The 24131-nt window shown below is 45.5% G+C and overlaps 1 protein-coding gene across 1 annotated transcript in view; it reads left to right on the top strand.

Moving 5' to 3' along the window:
* Positions 1-24131, top strand: part of myt1lb (myelin transcription factor 1-like, b) — a gene marked incomplete at both ends in the record, with an annotated part of 58273 nt that overhangs the window by 7889 nt on the left and 26253 nt on the right. Inside the window, 2 exons of the mRNA XM_079174143.1 lie at positions 16214-16671; positions 20648-21814. Of these exons, the coding sequence (XP_079030269.1) occupies positions 16214-16671; positions 20648-21814 (1625 nt within the window). The remainder of the gene's footprint in view (positions 1-16213; positions 16672-20647; positions 21815-24131) is intronic.

The following is a 24131-nucleotide window of genomic DNA, read 5'->3' as shown; positions in this document are numbered from 1 at the left end:
AAAGAGCACTGAATCTATCATTATGCAAGCTGGTGGTAACTGTTCACTTGACCGAATGTATCCAGAGAAAAGAACACATTTGGAAATAAGATATAAAGGCTATCAATATGTAAAGCCCCTCATTTTTCCCCTGTCAGATTTCTGCTTTCACACAAAAGACATAAGGTAGTCCTCTTGTCGCCGACCGGCCGAACGAGGGAGGCGTACAGTCCCGGCCCCGGCTTTAATTGCCGGTGTCAGAGCTGAAACATGGCCGAACAGGAAATGATCGAGTTAATGAAACGTTTTAATTATTCAACATAATTGTGGAACGTGACAAGCGTGTCGGTGAATCCTTGGTTCACACAAGGTGTCGCTCCCAAACGCACACACACATTCATACACTGCCTCTCTCTCTCTCTCCCCCCTTCTCATTCCCTTTGTCTCAGCCACATTGAACACTTGCTCCCCCATGGTGCTCTCCCTCATCCTTATTACTCACCATTCTCCTCAGTGATAGAACGAGTGAGATCGGTCTGTGTTATAATTACTTGCCCTTGCCCTTTTCTCCCCCCCCACCCCACCCGCCGAGCCTGTATGCCCACTGGCCTGAGCCCCTGCAGCCATTCTGCACATCGCTGCGGGGCTGGCGGCCACTGGCATATCGATCTGAAAGCTAGACAGTACAAGAATAAAAGGAAAGCGTCTTTTCACTCATTTTCTATCGCTGTCTCTCTGTCTAATACCACACACACACACACATTTACCAACCGTGCACGGCAGATAATTACAGACACCTAAAACAAAAATGAAGGTATCAGTTCATCGGCACGCCTGAGACTCCTTACTATCTCACTCGCTCCTCTCTTCCTTCCTCCTGTTTCTTCGCCTCGGCATTCCTCTTCTGATTCTCCTTCCTGCCTCTTTTCAGTTCCCCTTTCCCCACTAACACACTGTCCCTCCCTTCCTTGCTCCTTCCCTTCTCTTCCCTCCTTCCTTCCCACCTTCCTCTTTCTCTCCACCCCTCCCATCTCTCTCGGCTGTCTCTGGCAGAGCTAATTCCCTCTTCAGATGGTGCGGCTCTCATTTGCATACTTATCAAAGTGTTTGGACTATCCGACAGAAGCTGTAGGAAGGTGGGGTCATTAATATGTTAATTACCCCCCCCCCTTCCTTTTTTTTCTCCCCACTTGCCTTTAGACGGCAACACACCATCCATATCCTCCACCTCTCTCTCCGCTTCACACGCAGTATTTGAATGTTTGAATACCCTCAGAGGCCCTGCAAATGCCATAAGACTCTGTAGACACTCACATGGGGTTAGGGTGGGTTTCTATACTGGGGTATTTGCATGTGTGTGTGTGTGTGTGTGTGTGTGTGCGCACACTCTGTAAGTTACTATCAATTACACGTCTACTGTCGTGGATTAGCAGTTCATTGGACATTTTAGAGCCATAATATGATCTGGTTGCTCAATTGACCGTTCGTTAAACCCCTCCCCCGATCTGTGATGGTCCAATCACAGCCGTAGCAGCTGTAACTGAACACAATGGGCCTGTGAAGCTTTGGATGTCTCTACATTTTGTAAGGAATAGGAATATTCTCATTTTAAAGGTGCCATCTATGCGATTGGGAGCATTTCTATTGCCTCTCACGGCTCTCAACATGTCGCCGGTTTGCTGCTGTTAATTAATACTCTGAATCCTGTATATCCGCCGGAGATGTCATGGAGCTAATGTTAGCGTAATCAGCTGATCAAATCTGCCACCTTGAGCCGTGCAACAACGAAAAGCTTTACAGGCATACCAGTAACTAAGGGGGGCGGGGCTTAGCAAACTGTCAATTGCTAACTCTAACCCACCTCTATGTTGAACCTTATCTGAAGCCATATTTCCATTCGACAGGTCAACTAATCTACGTATTGCACTAGTTATAGATTAAGTATAATCCTGGCCTTCAGCAAAGCCCAGCTAATGAACAATCTCCCCACCCAAAGTCCAGGGTTACAGTAGACTTCATCTGCATACTGGACAGGATGTCAGCTGAAGTATCATGATAACTACTGACTGCAGGGTCAGTGAGTGGGACATGTTGTTAACTCTGATTTATCTGCTCACACACAAAGGTTAATGGGTCATTTATGTGTTGGCTTGGTTGGCAGTGCATTGCAGATGAGTCAACGTTGATACAGGTGATCGACTCAGGTGCCTACAACAAGCAGCAGTGGCTGACATTAATTGAAAATGGCATGGGACGTTGTAAGACATTGTATCTTGGGAATTGTTGCCCTTGATCACGCTTGTTTTGTGGTTTGAATCTGCTGTATGGGAATGCCCAAATCCACAGCATGTATTCAGTAATATGCCGGCAAACACAGGTACGTGCTTCCTGGAATGAAAAGGGAAACGTGAATATAAATCAACATTATTTTCTGTGGAACAGAAAGGTAACTAGGGACTCCTGTGTTTTCTAAAGTAGGTTTCAATAATTTAACCAGAGGAGCGAAGGCAGAGGAACTGTTACAACATTCCTGCTCACCAGTTTTGATTTCAGCTTTTCAAGGACTTTAGCAAAAATGAATTGTAACAGGTACCTTGCTGAACATGTTAATGTTGAGTACACATTCTTTTTATAAGATCATTTAAAATGTATTTGATAGTGAAGAGAGCCATGTGGTATGTCAACGGGTCGCCCGTTAAGGAGACTTTCCTTCAGTCTCTTGCTTTCACCGCTGCTGTCCTCGCTCTTCTGTATGTCGCTCTGCCTCTGCCAGCGTGCCAAGTGGTGGCTGTCTACGTTCGTATTATGTGTGGTGGATAGAACGAATGCAGAAGGGACCACAGTTTATTACCACCAAGTCATTTACCGTAAAAAGGAGATAAACAGTGTGATTTTTACAGCAAGAGACAACACAGGATACCAGCGCTTGTTTTGTTCATTCCCAGCTTTTTCTGTCGTCCCCCAGAGGAAAGACGGGACAGCAGAGTTATAGCCAGTTAGGGAGTGAAACAGAGTAGTTTGATAACCGTGGAAAAGGATAGAGGCGTGTTTGTACAATTGTATGAAAAAAGAATATACTATTGGAAAGTTGCTGGAGGACCGAGGACAGAAGTAAAGGAAAGGCAAAGAGATTAGACAAGACGAAAGGTGCAATGAGGGGAGCCCTCACCCTGTCCTTAGCAACAATAAAAGCCTCACACATCCACCTGGCCTTGCCTCGAAATACATATTTTTCTCGGTGCCAAAGCGAGAGGGCGTTCAATCCAACCCACGCAGGGGCAGACTTAACAATTACTCTCACTTTGAACGCAATCTCCCTGGCTGGGGGAAATGATTGACAGATTGTACCCACGGTGTCAGAGGGGCAGCCACGCCCCTCCTGACTAAGGCAGAAATTAGAGAACAGTAGGAGCTAAATTACACCTTAGCGGAGACCTCTGGCAGGAGGACAGGGAGGGAAGCATGATGAATGAGAAAAGGATCGGAACAGAAAGGTAGAGGGCTGAGTCGCGTGGGAGCACGGAGACGATTGGAGGAATGGCTCGGAAATACATTTGTAGCCACACGCGAGTGCACGCGCACACACACACACACACACACACACACACACACACACACACACACACACACAGATGCTGGTAGACACACAAGCGTGCACAGCGAGGTAATGGGTCTGCAGTACTATTGGAGTGCAGAGGGAGAGACACTTAAATGCCATCTCTACAGTCGGGATGCTATGTACTCCCTCACACACACACACAGAGCCAGCTCTGCTCTCTCTACTATGTCATGCTCTCAAAGCACTCAGACGGATACGAGAGCAGCAAGCAGCCAGCAGAGTGGCACAATGAGTCTCAGGGTATCTCCAGTGGGAGAGCTCATTGGTTTGAACACATTGTGAGGTGAAAAATAACTGAGGGAGAACATCTACCGTGGTCACTACAGAAACGGTTCTCTTATCAGTCCATATTTGGTCTGGTGAAATGCTATATTTAATAAAGACCAAAACCAACGATGCAGCGTATCCTCACACATAAACCATCAACAGTTCTAAATGTTATCCTTTTACATTACTGAACTTTCTTATCTTAAAAAATATCTCTTTTAACTCGTAAAAAAACTAAAGTCAAATGATTAGGAAATAAAAGATTGTATTTGTATTGATTAAAACAAATCTTGTCATTAGTAGTTTTTATGATGCATTGCAATCTGTTTAGAGCTAGTGTAAACAGCTCATAATTCCTCTTTAAGATCTATTTATGTTGCCGTGAAAACATCTCCTTCAAACAACTGGATTTATTCAGGTTTCTCACCAACACTACATTTTACAAGATTACATGATAATGTTATAATTTACCTTCACCCAATACAAGTTTTTACTGAACAGAGCCTGAACGCATCATAATGTAACCGATCGGAAACTTTGTTCTCCTCGTGTCAATTCAAAGACGTTGTCTTTTTACAGGGTAACATTATCAGAGATCGGTGACTAAAACAGCAGAAATGCCGATATGACTGAATATTGACGATAACGATCGTCAGTAAAACTTTGTTTCACACTTCAGTGGTTAACGTTAAACTGTGTCATTAATCCACGGTTCACGTGCGTACTGAACCGCGAGGGGGCATCAGTATGATCACAGGTCAACCGTGTTCCGTTACACCTCTATTGACAGACATAATCTGACATGGATTACGTAATTTTCTGGCACACACGCCTCGTGCCGGTTTTACTACGGCGAGTATAAATATGCTTGACACAGACTTTGTAGCTCCTTATGCTCTGTCACCTGACTTCCTTAGCGGCAGCCCTGCACATCACCTTTCATAGGTATAAGTACAAACAGTGAACGAGAACAGCCTGAACAATGAACTGATCTCACGTATTAAGTATCCTGTGTATCCAAACAACGTATGCTCAACACAATGATTCGTATATCTAACAAAAAGTTACTCCTTATTTTCCAACAAATGTCCAGTAACATTACGTGTCTTCTGGGTGAAAGTCCTCTGTTTAGGACCAACTCACCCACCCCGACCTCCTCCCTAGAGTTTTTTCGTTCATGGTTCATGATTACGTGGATTACATACAGATTGATTTTGTGAGATGAATAACAGTGCATTTCTTTTCATAGCTATAGCTAACAATGAACAACGACCTGATCTCACTTGTTAACTTTATGTGTGTGTCCAAACCCGCATATATCTTCTTCCTCTGTGCCATAGAGCTCCGCTCTTCCAAAAACACACCAACGAGCCACACTGTTGCACCGGTTGATATGCTTTTTCATTAAACATTTTATTTTCGCACTGCAGGAAAAACGCACTAAACTAGAGCACCAAATGTGGATTAATCCATATCTGGAAATGGTCCCCATTTACTCTGGTTTGAGTCACTTTTTTGTTTGTTTTTATGAAACCATACATTTGTGACCTGTTTTACTTCTTCTGCAGGAGCAGATGGGCAGGATGGGGAAGTCATAAAGTATTAAGAGACACATTTTTTTAAACGAGATAAAAACACTTTAAACTGTGTAACATAGTACAGCAGAGTAAATGTGAAATAAAGCAGGCTCATAAGCATCACTGACATGTTGTCACTTCCCTGGCATTTCTCGTCCGACTTATTTAGAGAAAAACGATATTGAGAATACAGTAGATAGCTTCGTAGCGCAGGACGCTACTGCCTGCTGGTGCCAAACCACTTGCGGGTGCTGTCTGATGGTCCACTAAGTGTTTTCCACTAAGACACATGGTGTACTGTAGGTTTACCTCTATTTGGGTAGAGTGCTGCCAGCCTGGCTTCAAGGGGCCTCGACTGGAGCAGGGCCTCCAGAAGAGGCTCTTCACCTGGAGAGACAGAGAGAGAGAGAGAGGGAGGGAGGAGAGGCAAAGGGCAGCACTCTGACACACACATTCACACGTACATTCACACCTACATAGACTCTCTCAATGCCAACCGACACAAATGTAGACATGCAAGTCACACACACACACGTGTGTGAAGCCCTCACACACACACAACCTACTTCACATGTAGAGCAGCGTTCCCAGCTGAGTGCCTCTCTTCAACCTGGCAATTTCAGATCCAGCTAAAGTACACAGGGCGCCATGCTGATTTCACAACGGGGGGGGGGGGGGGGGGCAGAATGGCCTCACTACAGCCCTCGTTACTGATCCGGCAAAATCCAACTCATCTATTTCAATAGCTCTCTCTCATGCACATTCGTGTGTGCATGTACGGATGGAGCTAGATTGCAGAAGTTCTTTTCTTGCTGCAGCAGTGTTGGATGTTTGTAAATACAGTCGTATCTAATGCATTTGTAGGATGGACATACTCCCAGTGAGCAATACAAAAACACACATGTGCACAGATCCATTCACACACAGAAACATTATGTAGTCGTTCGTACACACAGCCCCATCTGACAGTGATGTTTTGGGTGACATTTAGTTTCTAGGTTGCACAAGATGCTTCTATAAATGAATCATGAGTAAATCTGTGAGGTGTGAATAATAGATAGGAGGAGAGGTAAAAAAACAACAACAAAAAAAACACAAAGGAGCGCTGTTATTATTTGTTAATAAGACACTCTGGAGCATCACTAACTAGATCTCATTACCACAATACACGCAGGCATGCATGCACACTCACAGCCACACACACACACACCTCCAACCGCCCACACGCTTGACGCACACCTTGTGCACACACACGCACACACACACACACACACACACACACATGCCCCCACATGCAGAACACATGCAGAAGTCTCTCATCCTACATGACTATTTTTACCTGTGAAGCCTGTCGTTGCCTAGCACTCTGTAATTACATCCCACACTCCACCAACGAATGATTAGACGCAATGATGGATGGGTTAACGCCGTCACCTCGGGACACCTCGGTGCAAAAACTAATTACGTGACCCATACATGTGTCATATGCCCGACACATGCGATAGCCCTCTCAGCCCGCTGCCATAACGGTGGGACAAGTGCGATAAAGGTGCAAGACGTGTTCTCCTGTTAATCAACAGATAAGAGATGATGAAGTGACTCCACCGTTGATTGATGGATCTTTGGAGCTCAGTGGCGTCCTAAATATACACTGCCAGAATGGAATTTAGTTGCGTTTGGTTTTGAGTTTGCCTCACCAAACATGTCACTTAAATTTAGTCATTTCTCTCTTGGAAAAAATACACGCGCAACCTTTTTTTCGAAGCAATAAAAATAATCTCCTTTACATCATTTTGTTTGCTTAGCACGGACCCACAATCAATGCCCCGATTTCGTCGTCATCCTCCACGAAATCACTGACAAAAACATTTTTTTATTTATTAAGATGCACTTTCATTTTCTGAGCTGTTTTTCTTTGCACAAGCCGGGAAAGATGATACTATGGATTTTTCTGTCATGTATGGCAAGAAAGTTTAAGACTCTGTGTCTCTGCACATGCAAATGCTGGTGTTATTTAGATCAGGAGACGAGGCGTACTTGTCTACTTCTACATGCATGTAGTGTGTTTGTGTGTGTGTGTGCGTGTGCAGAGGGGTTGCGTTTGTGATTGCCACGGCTGCAGCTGGGGCTGTGGGCTGAGTAATTGCCTGTCTAGGTAGGGAGCGCGCGGTAGCGAGCTAAAAGTCAAGTGCTCTCTTCCTGCTGTAGACCTCATTTGGATTCCACATAGCTAGCTAGCAAGCTAACGCCAGCCTTGGGCCTGTATTATTCATAGCTTGACAGATAGCTCTCACTAAAAGCATTGGAACCGGGCCAGGTGGTGATGGAGCAACATGGGGGAGGCTGCACCGCACACTCCGCCTGGCAGGAGGAGAGGAGAGGATACAAGACAGGAGTTAAGGATACCAAATTGAAGATAGAACGGAGCAGCAGTCTTAAGTGGGATTGGAAAAGGAAATGGGAATATAGAGATGGAGACACTGAGGAGGGAAAGAGAGGACAGAGGGTGAAGATAGAATTATCAGAAGGCCGCACGACGTTGAAGAACTACAAGACATTAAAGCACAGCTGACATTACAACAGAGATGGAGGGTGAGCGCGCCAACCACAACAGGGTGGAATAGGAGTGAAAAGGCAGAAGCGGAGAGCGAGCGAGTGAAAGCGTTTCAAACGGAGTGAGAAACAGACCTGGAAAAAGAAGAAGAGAACAGGCAGCCATCCGCCCCCGCCAAGCTCAGCAACCCCTCTGCCTCCATGTGCACAACCAGATAAGGTCGCATTAATCAAAATCTGCCACTTCCCCTTCCAAAAAAACACCGGCTATGCCATCAGCCCCCCTCTGTGAAGTATCTGTCACCGAAAAAGGGAAATTTCCATATTTAATGGGGAAGCTTTATATCACCAAAAAGCCAGTGTGGACTGAGGATGAAAAGAGCCGAGTTGGGTTAGATCTGTCAGCTCTGTCATTAGCTTCTACACTTCAGACGGCATGAGGAGCCCTGGGGTTCATTTCAGTTTGGCTCCGACACCATTGTTATCATTTCAACAGTATAGTGAAGCTGGACTGACATTGGTACTTGTCTTGTACCACTGCAATCACTTGTGAAACAAGGTTTTCTTTTATAACAATACTATAATATCTATCATTTTTCATCCCAGTCTTTCTGAGCACATGAAAGAGTAATGGTACTTTTGTTTCTATCAGCGTATTCTGTCCTCACATAAACTTCTAATGCAAATTAAAACAAACTTTGAAAAGCATTTCAAAACCAGGGCCGCCAAATTTACAGTGGCATGCTCATGCTTTCCTCGTCATGCCTTCTTCTCTGATGCCATTTGTTTATTTCTATCCCTTTGTAATCCCCCCCCCCTTATTTGCCTCCTGTGCATATTATGACAAGCCTGCAGACTACCTTTCTGCTGTTACCCGGCGTCAGATAAACAGGTGGTGTTTACGCTTTTTTTTTTCATCCTCTGTTTTTTATAACCACCTCCCAGAGGAAAGACATCGAAGGGAATAACAGATCATGTGCAGCGAGTGAGGAGTGTGCCAGGGGGATGTACGAATAGGGGGGGGGGGGGGGGGGGGTTCGGTTATGGGGGCGGGCAGCTGCTTAGGGCCAGCTCCAGGCCGGGCACATTCTGACCTCTAACCCCTGAACCCCCCCTTCCCCACAAGCCTTCCACGATCCCAGACCTCCCCTCCCACCCCCCAGCCTGCCCTCCTCTCAGAGCGGCTGCCAACTAAATTACATCAATGTCAAAAAAGCCCTCCTCTGCTGGGGAGACGGAGGCTGGTAAACATGACGCAGAGTGGGAATCACAATGGAACACGGAAAGGGCACACATTAGGGCATTGAGGCACCGACGGCTTTTTTTATTTTTTTTTTTATTTCTGTCATTAGTACTTTCACGAAGAATGCGAATATGAACTCTTTTTTTTCACAGTGAGGTCGATTTTTCTAACCTTTTGCCTCACAAATAAAGGCATCAACCAATCACATTGTGCAGAACGGACATATTCAATACATACACTATAGTGTACAATGACATGGAGACTCCGAACAAAGACGGTACACTTTATTACTCCTTTCAACCTTAACAAAATCCACACTGACCAGATCCACTTCTCACATTCTTACCTTTCACAATAAAAGATCTAAACATATACACTGCGTAACTGTCTACCAGAGGGAACTCAAATTCACAGCGTTTTGCTAAAAGGAACCTCAGAAAACAGCTTACAGTAGCTTTAGGCTACACAGCAGTTTACCTCCGACAGACTGACAGTTGAGGGTCAATAGGATCCTGGTTGTTGGTCCTCCAACCTTTTATTGAAAAAGTGTTGCAACTGTTGCAAATTTGCATCGCTGCTGGTTTGAATAGTTTTGATGCAAAATATTTGCACCGCCGGTGTGTTTTGTTATTGTGAACAAATCCCATGAAAAGACCAAATCCGACAATGTGTTATTGTCTCTCTCAATAACCCACTCCAAGTCCCCCAGCTGGTCTGTGGCTCACAACCCATTGGTTCCTACTGAAGACGTAAATCTTTCAAATTGTGCAAAACTCACCTAAAACAGTCGGGTACTATACCTTTTGGCATTAGGTTACTAAAAAGAAATAAAGGATAGTATATGAGGGATCACTTCAAATAACTGCAGTGCACATGTTCAGCATCATGTCGCCTTGTGAAACGATGTGACTCACTAATGTGTTTTTAATAGTTTCTGGACAACAATGGAGCTTTATGGCACAGAGGAATAGGACACATCAGGCTTTGGCCATAGAGGCCCCGGTAGCCAAATTCAATTTCAGCCCTGAGACCTGTGTTGCATGTCAGACCTCCCTCTTTCCCTGTTCCCAGTCTGCCACTACACTACTGTAGGTTTGGTCTTTACGTGGGTTTGACAACATGTTGTTCAGTGTAAGACTTAAATAATTCAAGTCACTCGGACGATCAACAGAAAAGTAATACATCATGTTTCAAGCAGAAATGCCCAACGTTTCGTAGTCATAGCTTGTCAACTGGAAGAATTTGGATTTCATTAGAATCTTTTTCTTTGTCTGAAGTGATAGTAAATTGAACATATCTGGGCTCCGAACTGCTGGTCGACAAAACAACAATTTGAAGACGTCACCTTAGACTTAAAAAGATGTTGGTGGGCATCCCCACAATTTTGTCACATTTAATCGAACAAACACTTGATCAATGAATTGAGAAAATGATCAACAGAATAATCGCGAATGAAAAGAGTAAATGAAGGGAGAAGTTACCTTTGCTTTTCCATTCAGCCACATGAGCTCGTCTCTGTCAGCCCATACAACCATTATGACAGCCCACACTGTGGCTACATAGACAAAGGAACAAACTGGAGGAAAGAATTCCTTCTCCAAAATGGCTCCTGGGCTAGCAGCTAACTAGCTGGCCCGTGTGTGTGTGTGTGTGTGTGTGTTTAGGTGTGTGTGTGTGTGTGTGTGTGTGTGTGAGAGAGAGTTGTGGTGATTGATTGAAGTCATTACGCTGGTGAAGAGACTCCTTACCTGGCTAATCCAGGAGTGAATTTAGCTGGAGCATGACAGATAGCCGCATTACACCCCCAGAATCTGCTGCCGGATGAGCTCTCCTGCTCAGGACCTCCACTACCAAATTATGCAGAATGACTTGTATGATACACATTTCAATATTCTACCAGATCCATCTTTAAAACCCTAACCTCAGGGTTGCTCTCATTTCTGAGAGCGGAAATGCTTCACAATTTAACGCATTAAAACATGATATTGTGTGTTCAAAATACAAATACCTATCATGAGGTCTTTTTTTATATATATATACCAGAATGATGACGTGTGCAGCCGGACCTTTCTTTAGCGCTGACACAGCGCTGGGGAGAATCATGTGGTGTAAATGAAATCAGAATACACCACAACAGATAAGGGCAGCATCTAACCATTATTTTCATTGTCGATTAATCTTCAGATTGCTCAAAATAATTATTATTTGAAATTCAGATTCAGTTTACTTTGATATAAGACAAGAACGACAAGAAAAACCTGCAAATCGAAAACCAAATGTTTGCCTTGTTTGCTTAAAAACGACATGAATAAGTCAACTAATCGTTTCATCTTTGCCCCATATTTCCCAATGTTGTACCAATGTTGAGCTCGGAATGTCCTCCGTCTTTCCATTTCAGGGAATCTACAGAAGTCCTCTATCTGACCTGTCTCATCCCTTCTTTAACGCTCCCAGCTCCATCTGCTGTGCACCAACTGCATCACAGCTCCTCGATGGGACAGTATCAGTAAGGAGCACAAACTCCCTGTGAGGAGGTGTTCTCCACCGAGAGATAATTAATAGTAGTTAAACGGATAAAAAGAGCCAAAGGGGAGCAGCTGAGACCTCGGATGGGCCGGATGGAGTGGCGGTAACACGTGTGAGGATGTTGCTAGTTTCATGCGTGATGTCCGCCAGAATCACTGCTAGCCCCTGTACTGTGTCTCAGCCATGTGGAGGCTTCGTGTGGGTATTTGACTAAAGTTGAGGCCGGGTTTACGAGCTGTTAGAGCCGGAGCAGTGAACGGCCCACAGCAGGCTCGTTGAACCGCCGGGCTGAACAGCGTGTCTGTCGGGTACCGATGCCCGTTAGCTACCTCGCCTCTAGGCTCGCTGTATAAGACATCGGATTGTCAAGAAGCGGCGAATTTGGGACGCCGTTGCTCTGTTGAAATATTCAACCGGCACGTGAAAAGATTACACTTAAAAGTCTTGTATTATTAAGACTTTAGCGTAAATCCTACCGGACATGTAATTCCAGCGCATTCACACTGGCACACAAGCATCATACATGTTTCGCTTACAATGAGGATTATTTCCACTCCACAGCGATGAAGTCATATTTGATGAGTTTTAGCACAAACTGGTGCCTGTCTTTGCATGTGTGTGTGTGTGTGTGTGTGTGTGTGTGTGTGTGTGTGTGTGTGAGTGTGAGTGTGTGAGTGAGTGTGTGAGTGAGCCGCAGCAGCTGATATGTGAGCGAGAGCCGGAGATGACAGAAAACGCCCCAAATTGCAGCGTCTGCCATGCGCTGAGCCTCCTGCACCAAGACTCTGTCTTTTGTTCTCCCCTGCTAGTGGGAGAAGCCTGACAGCTCTGAAATGATCCTCTCTCCTCTTTCACACTCACACATCCCTCCTCTTTCTTTTAAACCGCTCTTCTATATTTCCCCCAATTTTTGCGTGCACAAATAAGATGTGTGTATCTATCTATATATATATATATGTATATATATATATATATATATATATATATATATATATATATATATATATATATATATACATATATATATGTATATATATATATATATACATATATATATGCACAAAAACATACATCCTCCTGCTGTCTGGCTTCCGATAACCTCCGTTTTGCCTCCCCATCTCACATAGTCCCCCCCCCCTTGTCCGCCCATCTTTCTCTCTCATTTCTTCCTCACTGGCTTTGCTGTGAGGATGGCGGAATCCCTCATGGATTTCTGGAGGGTATCACCATGGAGACGGGGCTCTGCCACACGTATAGATCCTCCTGCTGGACGGGGGGGTCACAGCCAGAGGTGGTGCGTTCCCTCCATCTCCAGCCGACAACAATGAGGTTGAGGGAGAGACAGGAGCAAAAGAGGGGTGAGAGCAAGTGGTGGAAATTTAGAGAGAAATTGGTGCGTGTGAGAGGGATTGAGGTAATATATGCTCTGAGATAGACAGCAAACGGAGGAGGTGGATGTATGGTAGGATGGCGAGCAGGTGAGGTTATGACGGGTGAGCGCAGAGAGGGAGAAATACGAAGTGAGAATACCGGGTGACAGGAAGAGATGACGAAGAGAGAGAGAGAGAGAGAGTAGTGAGAGGAGGCAGAGGAAAAAGCAGCAACAGCCACCTCATCCCTGTGTCAGGGAGACAAATAGCGTGTGATGCTAATGACCGGCTAAAGCTTGTGCCCCTGCTGAGAACAGCCGCTAATGCGACTGCTATTAAAGGCGCCGTGGAACGCTGTCGCATTCCAGCAGTCGCTCAGCTGTCGCCCCGAAAATTAGCCGAACGGGAGCTCTCCTCCTGCCGCTCCACTCCCCTGCCTCGCATTAACGCTCCAGAAACGGGGCCCCTCTCTGTAACGTCCCCAGAAGTTTTTTTTCATGCATTAAAGGACACTTGTTCACACAGTAATAGAATTTGTTCCATCTTATAATGACGAGGATGCCCACTCCATAAAATATGAAGTGGTCTTTTTGTGATCTGAAGCTCTTTTCTTCTTTGATTGCTACCTCTCATACTCCTCCTCACGGAGGATTTTGTGATTGTGCCAGGGGACAAAGCAGAGGGATACTTGGACTGGTACACTATTTTCTCATCCCCTTTCCTTTCTATGCCCGCAGAATGTCTTTGCTTTTTTTTCTCTTCTTTATTTTTATTTTAATGCCACCTAATGATTTCTGGAATTTTAATTGCCGAGCGCAGCGAGTGGGATGCATCGCCTGTTGATGACAAATGTTGCAGCAAGGTCGCGTGGCGACAGAGCCAGGGAACGTGGGATGGCGGAGCTGTGGGGGGTTTCCTGCGGCTGAGTCATCTCAGGGGTGGGGAGTGCCGAGGCCAAACGAGCACCTGAGAACGCCTCTTAACACGAGCGCCATTAACAGTCACTAACATGAGACGCTCCGCTGCAGTAGCTTCCAATGAAGCCAAATATCTGCTCCACTGTATGTGGAACTTTTAGAGCTGTCAGGTTATAAAGCAGGTTCGCTCTCTGTTATCAAACAGTTGTTTGTAACAATCCTGACCCAAGATAATAAAGTGCACTTGACTCCTTTTAAAGACGCAGGGAGAAAACACACATGGCAACACTTATAATTTGCTATCCATTAGCTGATGTTGCAAAGCAATTATAGCAATTCAACAACTTGTATTTTTTCCAGCGTGATTTTCAGGTGAAGTCACATTAATACCCATCAGCCACTGAGCTACACTGTGGCTCAGAGCTCGACAGCAATCGCTGGAAGACTGGATATTGTTAAGATAAAGGTGGAGAGGCGGGGGTGGGGGGGGGGCAGAGGGCCTGTGTGTCTGTGTGCCATTCCCACACCATTTCTCCCTCTCTCCATACCTTATCCCCCACCTCTCTCCCTCCCCCTACCCACCTATCCACCTCTCCTGCCAGCCCGCCTGCCTTGGCAGCCGCTAACCTGCTGGGACCGGCCCCCTTGATTTATTTGGAGAGGGCCCCGGAACGGAGAGGGCCAGGATGAGTGGCATTTTAATGTGCTTTTGAGATGTTTGGTCACAAGCACTATTGATCACAGTGCTGTAGCACGCACGCACCCTCCCCCCTCCCTCCCTCCCTGTCCCACAGACCCCTCACGCTGCCCTGGGGGAGAGATCCGGCTGTCAGGCAGGGAATGAGTTTCCATGTGGGCTTAGATTAATGAAATGAGGCCCCTGGCTGCGAGGGGTGCAGGGGGTCAGACCATTAAGGGATGCCTGGGCTTGGTGAGATTGAGCCTGCCAGCTGACTGTACCCTGACTGACTGATGGATGTCTGGGACTGAGGAGAGAGAGAGAGAGAGAGAGAGAGAGAGAGAGTGAGAGAGAACCTTTCTAGCACTGCAATCCAACACCATACAATACCACCTCACCTCTGCAGCGGGCCTTTTCCAAAGCAGCACACATCCACGAACAACTAACATTCTCTTAGCCTCACACACAGCCTTTGTGCCATTCTCTCACATCAGGTCTTGCTCTAAGTAGCGCAGAGCCTGTGGAAACATCCAGAGGTTGTAAAAATAGGAGCCAGGGATATTTCACAGCCGAGTGAACATGCCCAAAGCGTGTTTAGCTCTGTTACACTCCGGCCTGGACAAGAGGTTGATTTGATGGCCAAAACACTCAGCAGAACTCATCATCATTCTGACTGTGTGGGTGCTTTTTTGTTCCAACCGCGTGTACAGAAATGCACCAGCAAACAGCAGCACACTTCCCCGAAGTCACACACATGCAGCTTACACTGGGGGGGGGGGGGGGCAGGTAGCAGCTCGGGGGCTGAGGTTTGATGAGTGAAATGGATTAAGCCCCTGTGATCAATAGCCTGAGCGAATACACAGATTATCAGATTATCAGATTAGGATCTGTCCCCCTGCTGCCGAGGGGAGCCACAGAATACATTAAAAACCTGAGGTGCCTCGGACGAGATTCAATTAATCAGGCTACAGGTTGTCTTCTCCCTCTTACAGTCAATTCCAGCCAAGCAGCTGTGTTCTGCTGCACTGGGTTCATGTCAGAACAAGGGCATATCGCTCCAGAACAAAGTGTTTGCGGAGCAAGCACAGCGATTTTTCTTTTAAGAACAAATTGATGTTACCTGAATATAAATGAATGTAAAAATGAACCAAATCCTCTGCTTTGTTTGCTTCAGAGGCAGTGGTTTTTATCCCTTTGTAGCTGTTTTCTAGACGAAATGGAGCATTTTATTATAATTGCCCAATAGTTAATGAGTACATGTCTAATTAAGGTTGGTTAAGCAAAGTTTCATATTTCTCCCAGCAGAAGAACTTAAGAGGCGTTGCTTTCCTTGCAGTAAAAGGCGCTTGTGCCATTGCTGCTTTGCGCTTTATATTCTAGCTTGTAAAGCGCGGCACCTTAACACAGAGGCCTGATTGCAAATGAGCATTAGCATTCCTAGCCAGGTGAGGCTAACGGCTGCCCTCTTATCTCTCCTCTGCAGTGTGTACGGCTGCCCCCGGGCCAAGAAGAGAAAGAGTCTAGACAGACAAACCCTGGAAACCTCCCCCAAGAGGAGCACCTACCTAGATGACATGGACAACTCCACCATGGAGGAGTGCTACGAGACCGACGGCACCGAGGAGATGGACGACCGGGAGGAAGAGGAGGAGGAAGGAGCAGTAGAGGAGGAGGAAGGAGAAGTGGAGGAGGAAGTGGAGGAGGTGGAGGGCTACATGGACTACAACGTAGAGCAAATGGAGCATGAAGAAGGGGTGGTGGAGAGAGGGGACGGAGAGGGCGAGGAAGAGGAGGAGGAAGAGGAGGTCGAGGTGGAGCAAGAAGAGGAGGAAGAGGGTGATGAGGAGAGGTTGGAGGAGGCGGAGGAAGAGGAGGAAGCATTAGAGGAGGTGGACTATGAAGAGGGAGAGGAGGAGGAAGGAGAGCAGAGTCAAGGACAAGGTGAGATCACTTTCTCATCGTTACGTACTGAAACACTTCAGATAGATGTTTAATATGGAACTAATGCACCAGAGCAACTTTGTAGATTTTGAAAGGAATAGTTCGACATCAGATTTCATTTCCTCTCTGGTTGAGAGTCAGATGAGAACGTGAAAAAACACCATCATCGCTACACGGGGAATGTTGGACTACAGCCAGCAGCTGGTTAGCTTAGCTTAGCACAAAGATTGGAAACAAGCGGAAACAGCTAGCCTGACTCTTTCCAAAGGTAACAAAGTCCATCTGCATAAGCAGCACTTCTAAATATCTGTATTAAGATGTTATATCTGTTTAATTCACACAAAAACTAAAGGGTTATGGGGTTATATGCGGGACTATGTATTGGCTCAGTTGCCAATGACTCAGTAGACAATCCAGGAAGTTACTGCGCCCAGGCAAGAAACAGTTTGGCAACAAACCACCTGTAAAATGGTGAATTGTTTTTACTTTGTTGCTCCTAAAGTAGGCGAGGCGAAGGTCGTGAAAAACACCAAGGCGTTACCATGGTTTTGCACTCGCCCGCTCAGTCTTGGAAAGGGAGGAGTGAGCGGAGGGGGGTTCAGTTGGTTGCAATCTGCATCTTCACCACTAGATGCCACTAAATCCTACACAGTGTGCCTTTAAACAAACAAGTTATAACGTGGTAATCAGTGAGCTTTAGAAGAGCTGCTAGAAGTCTCTGTGCAATATCCACCATACAAACATCAGGGCGCTATCGGTCTTCTCTCCACCAGAAAGCAAATGGCATTATTTTCCAAAATGTCGAACAATTCCTAAAAACATTTCTCTATCTATTTAATCATGTTACTTTTTTTTTTTTTACAAGTCCTACATTTGCATATCCGTGGTTTACATTTCCATATTTGATTGTCTGACTGAAGTAGTTTGCAGCAGGTGGACATGATGTTCAAACACTGATTGTGTTTTGCATTGGAATGAGACTAAAGACCTGAAACCAGCATGACTGAAGCCATACAATTTTCAAAGCCTTTACTGGACTGCTACCGTAGTCTAAACCCACCAGAAGCTGGAGGAGCGGTGTTCGCTACTATTGATTTTTCAGCTCTTTTAAAAAAAAATGTTGTGCAATTCCAGAGACATGATCTAAATTGTTGGCTAAAAACAGAAGGATCCTCCTTTGTAATTATTTCCCACTGAAATGCTTTAGCATTCTCCAGAAGACTAAAACATTAGAGCCATTAGTGCTAAAACTGAGCCATGATTATTTTTTGTCAACAACTAATCATTGAAAACAAATATATTATAATATAAGAGAGGTTGACTATCAAAGTCTTACATTGATGGTGCCTTTCCTGAAGACATGACACATAAATTCCATCCAGATCTGGTCTGGAGCCCCTCACGACGTGCCCAAGACCCGATTTGGCATGTTTCTCTCCAGCAGATTCTACTTTGCACCCCCGCATCACGATTGGACCTGACAGTGCCTTCAAGTCCAATTAAGAGTGAGGCTCTGAGAGAGGAGTGTGTGAACCCTGGTTGGCACATGGCTCTCCCCACCCAAAGTGTTGATGTGGCATCTCAGCAGCCAAGCTTGTATTTTGTATTTTGTATTTTTTTGCAGAATGTGAATCTCTACAGACTGGTGTTCGTTAGAGCTCACGGCCGAGGCCTCAGCCGTGACACAGAGACAGTGGACTGCTGTCAACAGCCTCTCTTTCCATGGGTAGTAGATGACTACCATGTTGTTTAGAGAAGTGCTTTGGACAGAGCAGAGTAAAGCGTAACGTTTTGGAGGTTTTATATTTTTATATTTGCGATGATTTTAACACAACACAAAAATAATTGCTTTCTAATAAACAGTTTTTAGTATTTTTCAATTCTCAGTGACTTCAAGAATAACAAGATCAAGTCATTTAAAAACCTGCTGATTACATAAATTAAGTGGTTGAATAGGTTTTTATTTCTCAGAAACTCTTATGTTCATGACACTACGCTGTGACATTTTGAGCTGAGCTTTTGTCAGACGCCGTCTTTCTATTCATTCCTGTCTCTCCCTTTGAAACTTGTGTTTTCTGTTAAACAAGTGCAAACGTCCGAAGGCAGCAAGTGCTACCCAGCCATCTTTTAGGTGGTAATGTCTCCAGTCTGATCTGGAGCACACAGCTGGTATGTGGTTTATTCACATTACATAACGTAAGGCTTGCTTTTAGGACACGGTGTCTCTGTCTCTCTCTCTCTCTCTCTCTCTGCGGCCGACTTCTCTGCCATCGTTACAGTTGTTGTTGAATTATTCCTCGTTCAGCTCCTTCACTAGATATGAATTTTCATAATTGAGTGTCTGCTTTTTTACAATTCCAATATATATATTAGAATTAAGAATATGCGTTGACTGTGTAGGATTGGTGTCCATCTGTGGCAATATTGATTCAGATTCTTAGGAGATAAGAATCTTGATTCATACATGAATCGATTATTTGTCCCCACCCCTATAATCTGCAGCATATTCCCTGAGAATAGTAGAACAATCTTTCTGTATGCATCATTACCATGTTCCCCATTGGCCCAAGACAACGGTACTGGATGGTCGCCGGGCAGATTCCAATCTCCTAAATGTAATAGAGGTGACATTCCGGAGCTTCTCTGTGTTTCTCAGTAGCGTGCACATCTCCGTAGCTAATCCAAAGCCAATTCAGTCCAGGGCGGTCTCTCTGTTCCCCCCTTAATCTGTTTCGCTTCCATATCTCTTTTGTGTACCTTGATTGCTCTTCAAATTGCTTTCCCGTGCCATGTTTCATACCGTTAAAAATGAAACCCCTGGTGCAGGAGGTTGATGTAAGAAGCCGTCCACTGTCAAAATATGTGCCTGGTCATTCGTGACCGTTCTCTCTTCCCGCTCTAAAGCCCTCACCCCCCAAGCACCAATATTGTGTTGCTCTCATTAGATTGGAGTGTGTGTGTGTGTGTGTGTACAGTATGTGAGTGAAGGAAAGTCAGTGCTAGTATTTGTTCAGTCTGTACAAAGTATATAGTTGGACAATAATCGGATCTGTTTTTGTTGACACACTTTGATCTGATTAATACAGGCAAGTTCATGTATTTGCATGTGAGCCAGGTGATAATTCATATTTCATCACTATTTTAACACTGTTTGTATTATTTGGGTGGGGGCCCTGGGTTTCTCTGCTGGAATGTAAGTGGCAAATGTGACGCCAACCTGAGCGATGTGCTCTTGGCGGCTCAGGGCAGAAATGTGAAAGGAGAGATTGGAAGTGCTCCAGGAGCGAGTGCTTGAAATTACTGACAGAAGAGGTTCAGTAACCTTTTGCAGCCTGTCAGAATCAATTAGGCAGTGAAAGGAATTCTAAAGATACTGATGATTGAATGAAAAAAAGGATGAAAAGCTACTGACTGGGGCTCATCCTGTTGCAGATGGAACACAATATTATCTCTCAGATATTAGACGTTCCTTTAAAAAAACACTTTTTCTAATTTAAAGATCTTCTGACAGTGTTTTGATTCACACTGCTGAACAATGAATACAATGTTATCTTTTGAAACTATTTACAGAATTCTTCAGTAATTTAACTATAAAGCAAATAATCTCTGTCTGTCTGTCCGTCTGTAATGATCACTGCCTTAATATTATTTATCAATAGATCTGTGAATGTCTTTTTCTATAGACATCCAGGAAATAAGTGCAAAAGTAAGACTAAAAGACATAGCCCCTGTTTTTAAAGATTACCATTTACCAGAGCATCTTTCTCTGCAACTTTCCCCAACCGCTATACTTAACTTCCTGTGCTGATTCACAATTCAGAACACAAGCTGCTGTTAAGACTCTCAAAGTAAATTATTAGGGGAAGCAAAGAGTTCCTTATCCAATTTAGATGGACCAAGCCCAGAAATCTGATTTACCAGTAAAATAGAATGACGGAAATTAAATTACAAGACGTTTGTTCTTTCTTTCCAACAGAGGACGATCAGAAGAGCAGCAGCGAGGGGGGCGAGGGCAACGGTAGAGGCGGCGGCGGCGGCCGTGGCGGCGGCGCCAAATCTGGCCCGGCGGGGGAGAAGGACAACAACAACAGCGAAGAGTACGAGAACTACGATGAACTAGTGGCCAAGTCCCTCCTCAACCTGGGCAAGATCGCAGAAGACGCCGCCAACCGAGCCATGACGGAATCAGAGATGAACAGCAACTCCTCTAACAGTGCTGAGGAAGATGACGAAGAGGAGGAGGAGGAGGAAGAGGACGAGGAGGAGGAAGAGGAGGAGGAGGAGGAGGAAGAGGAAGACGAGGAGGAAGAGGAGGAAGAAGAAGAGGGGACAGAAACACAGAGGGGTGTTCTGAGTTTGGATGTTGACAGTGATGTGGTTCGGGAGACGGTGGACTCCCTTAAACTTCTGGCACAAGGTCACGGCGCAGTATTGTCTGACAATTTAGACGGACAGGAGTTTGGGGACGGCACAGCCGAGAACGACTGTGGTCACAACGGGGGAAACGCACACGGTGGTAATGGACAAGTTAAGATCAACAGTAACGGACAAATCGAAAACAGCGACGAGGAAGTGTGTTTGAGCAGTCTGGAGTGCCTACGAAACCAATGCTTCGACTTGGCTCGGAAACTAAGCGAAACAAAGTCCACCGACCGAAATGGACCGACCCAGCAAAACCATTTTTCATGCGGGGATCCCAATCAACAGCCCCAGCACCACAGCTACGGAGATTTCCACCACAGCCAGGACGACACGCGAACTCTCGACAGGAACTATTCCGACATGGACAATCTCATGAAGCTGGAGGAGCAGCTGAGCCCGCGGTCAAAGGCCTTCTCCAGTTGCGCACAGGACAACCGCTATCACACCAACCTCCGGGACTTCGACGAGGACACGGCCTCCGTGACGTCGGACCGATCAGAAGAAGTGTTTGACATGACGAAGGGTAACCTGTCCCTGTTGGAGAAAGCCATTGCACTAGAGTCAGAACGCGCCAAGGCAATGCGGGATAAAATGGCGGCCGAGGTTGCCAGGAGAGACGGGGTGAGGTATAACCACGATGACCATGGCCCGCGGCATGGCTACGGCGTCGAGCGTAAAGCCCGGCTTCCTGATGGTATGAAGAAGCCTTTCTACCATAAAGGTGAGTGGTTCTGTCAAATGCTGGCATGCTCAGATGCAGACCATGCCTCCATTAGAAACCATAACTACACAGAAGTAGACATGCTTACCTCATTTAACAAGCCCAGGTAAAATGTTTGTCTGTTTCTGTTTGGCTCCGTATTCTATCTATCCTGTGCTGGGGACTAGACAGCCCACATGCATTCTGGGAACCCCACTATAACCCCAGGACAAGCTTTTTTCAGCCAATTTGGAAATTCGCATCTCGGTAGCAGCGGGAGCAGCAGCAGCAGCTTATGTTGTTAAAATAGGCCAGCATGGAAACATCAGAGGGTAGGCTTGTCAGGCATAAGTAATGGCAATCTGCACGGCCTGTTAGGACCGCAAATCTCATCCCTGCGATGCAGCTTGGGGTAAAGCTGCCTATTTTTAAACCTGCGCAAGCACTCGGGAGAGGAAGCTACAAAACGAAGGCCTCCTGGATTCATTCTGTAGGGATCAGGGGAGCTTTTTGCCCTTGTTTGTGTCACTTACGACCTAGCGTTCAGATTGATACTTACTGATATCAAATAAAAAGACTAATCACAAAGCACAAGACTGCAGTTTTCCATCTGTGGTAACTGTTACACAGTGTGCTGGATGTCTGCTTGTATACGTAGAGTTACAGTCATACAGACGTTGCAGTGGCATTTACAATAGTCTGATTTCAAGCTCCTTAGTTTAACTCCTAATTATTCCTTTCATCATATCCTAGACTGCAACCATATTCAGACTTAGTCAGGTTAAATCATTTCCCCCCATGAGGAAGATATCAGATAAGACCAACAAATAAGAGCATGCTAATTCACAGCAGGGTTATATTACACCGTAAATGCCACACAACTCACAGCAGGTATATATTGCGACTTGAATGTCACACAAATGTTAATTTGGAAAGCCCATCCATGGCCCCTGTGTCTGGCTAATGTTGGAATAATAAGAGGACGCAGAAGACAGTTGCGTCACGATAACATCTTTCCCCGGGAGAGATAGAAGCAGACACTCGTTGACCAGAGTTCCTGTGTGATTCATAAAACAGAGCGTGGAGAGGGAGGGGCAGGAACGGAGGGGGGGATTCAGAGAAGAGCCCTGCCAGAAGCATGAGGCTGAGATGAAAATTGAACAGTATCAAAATGACCGATAACGAACGGCAGGCCAACTGACTGCACATTAATTATCCAGAGATGTTATGGTAATGGGGGCCATTTGCTATGCAAAGTGCAGACCGTCCCCAGCCACAATCAATATCCCCTGCTTTCTAATACGCCTTCCACTCGGCTGCTTCCACGCTCTGCGATGCAGGCAGAACACACGGGCGTCACGCGAAGTGCACGCGTGCGTTCGCGCACGTGGAAATGGGAGAATTTATTTCCGACACATTGTTTAAACACTGACAGCCGATGTACTAATCTGCTCCCAAAAGAAACCATTATGAAGATGCCACATGCTTACATGCAGACCAAGTTCTTTATCAACACCAAATGACCCTGCCTTTATTGCACCAGACATGACCAAACTCATATGCCCCATAACGGGAGATAGATCGATGACAGCCACGGAGGATAATGAGGTACTGTTTTTCCTGATTTGGTGACTCATTGTTAATGTATGAGTAGGTGTGCTCCACACCTCCTTCGAGTTCTGTCCTTTTTTCAACCCTCCTACCTCTTTCACTTGATTATTCTTCTCTTTGCTCTCCCCCCACGACCTCTGGTTTATTTTGGTTTGTCAGTGAGGGTGGAGCTACACAGGCCTGTAAAACATGAATCAGTGGTCTGTCTTTCTATGTCCATGAGATAATAGCTGCTCTCCCGTCTTTGCAAATACTTGCTCTAGATAATGGTTCATGTCACTCAAATGGCTCCAAATGGATTACAAGATCTGATTCAACACTATATTCCTGTAACTCCGCTGTGAAAAGATATGACCTAATCTTCATTTCAAATGGTAATGTAAACATGCTTTCAACAAGAGCCACTGCATGTTGAATGTAAGAAGGACCCTTGACCTTGTTTGACAGACAAAGTGTTGCAAAGGTGGACGGTTACGTTTGCAGAAACAACTCCAGCTGGCACCGGTTGGCGCTGCTGCTTTTTGGTGGTAACTATATCTGATCTGTGTTTCGAAGAAATAGGAGATCAAGGTTTTGGGACGGGAAAGACGATCTAATCCTGTGTGTGTGCGTGTGTCTGTCTGTCTGTCTGTATGTGTGTGTAAGTGTGTCTGTCTGTCTGTCTGTCTGTGTGTGTGTGTGTGTGTGTGTGTGTGTGTGTGTGTGTGTGTGTGTGTGTGTGTGTGTG

The sequence above is a fragment of the Pholis gunnellus genome (genome assembly GCF_910591455.1).
Source record: "Pholis gunnellus genome assembly, chromosome: 15".
In the NCBI taxonomy this organism is placed as follows: Eukaryota; Metazoa; Chordata; class Actinopteri; order Perciformes; family Pholidae; genus Pholis; species Pholis gunnellus.
The sequence above is the reverse complement of the archived record's forward strand: the minus strand, read 5'-3'. Positions and strand labels throughout refer to the sequence as shown.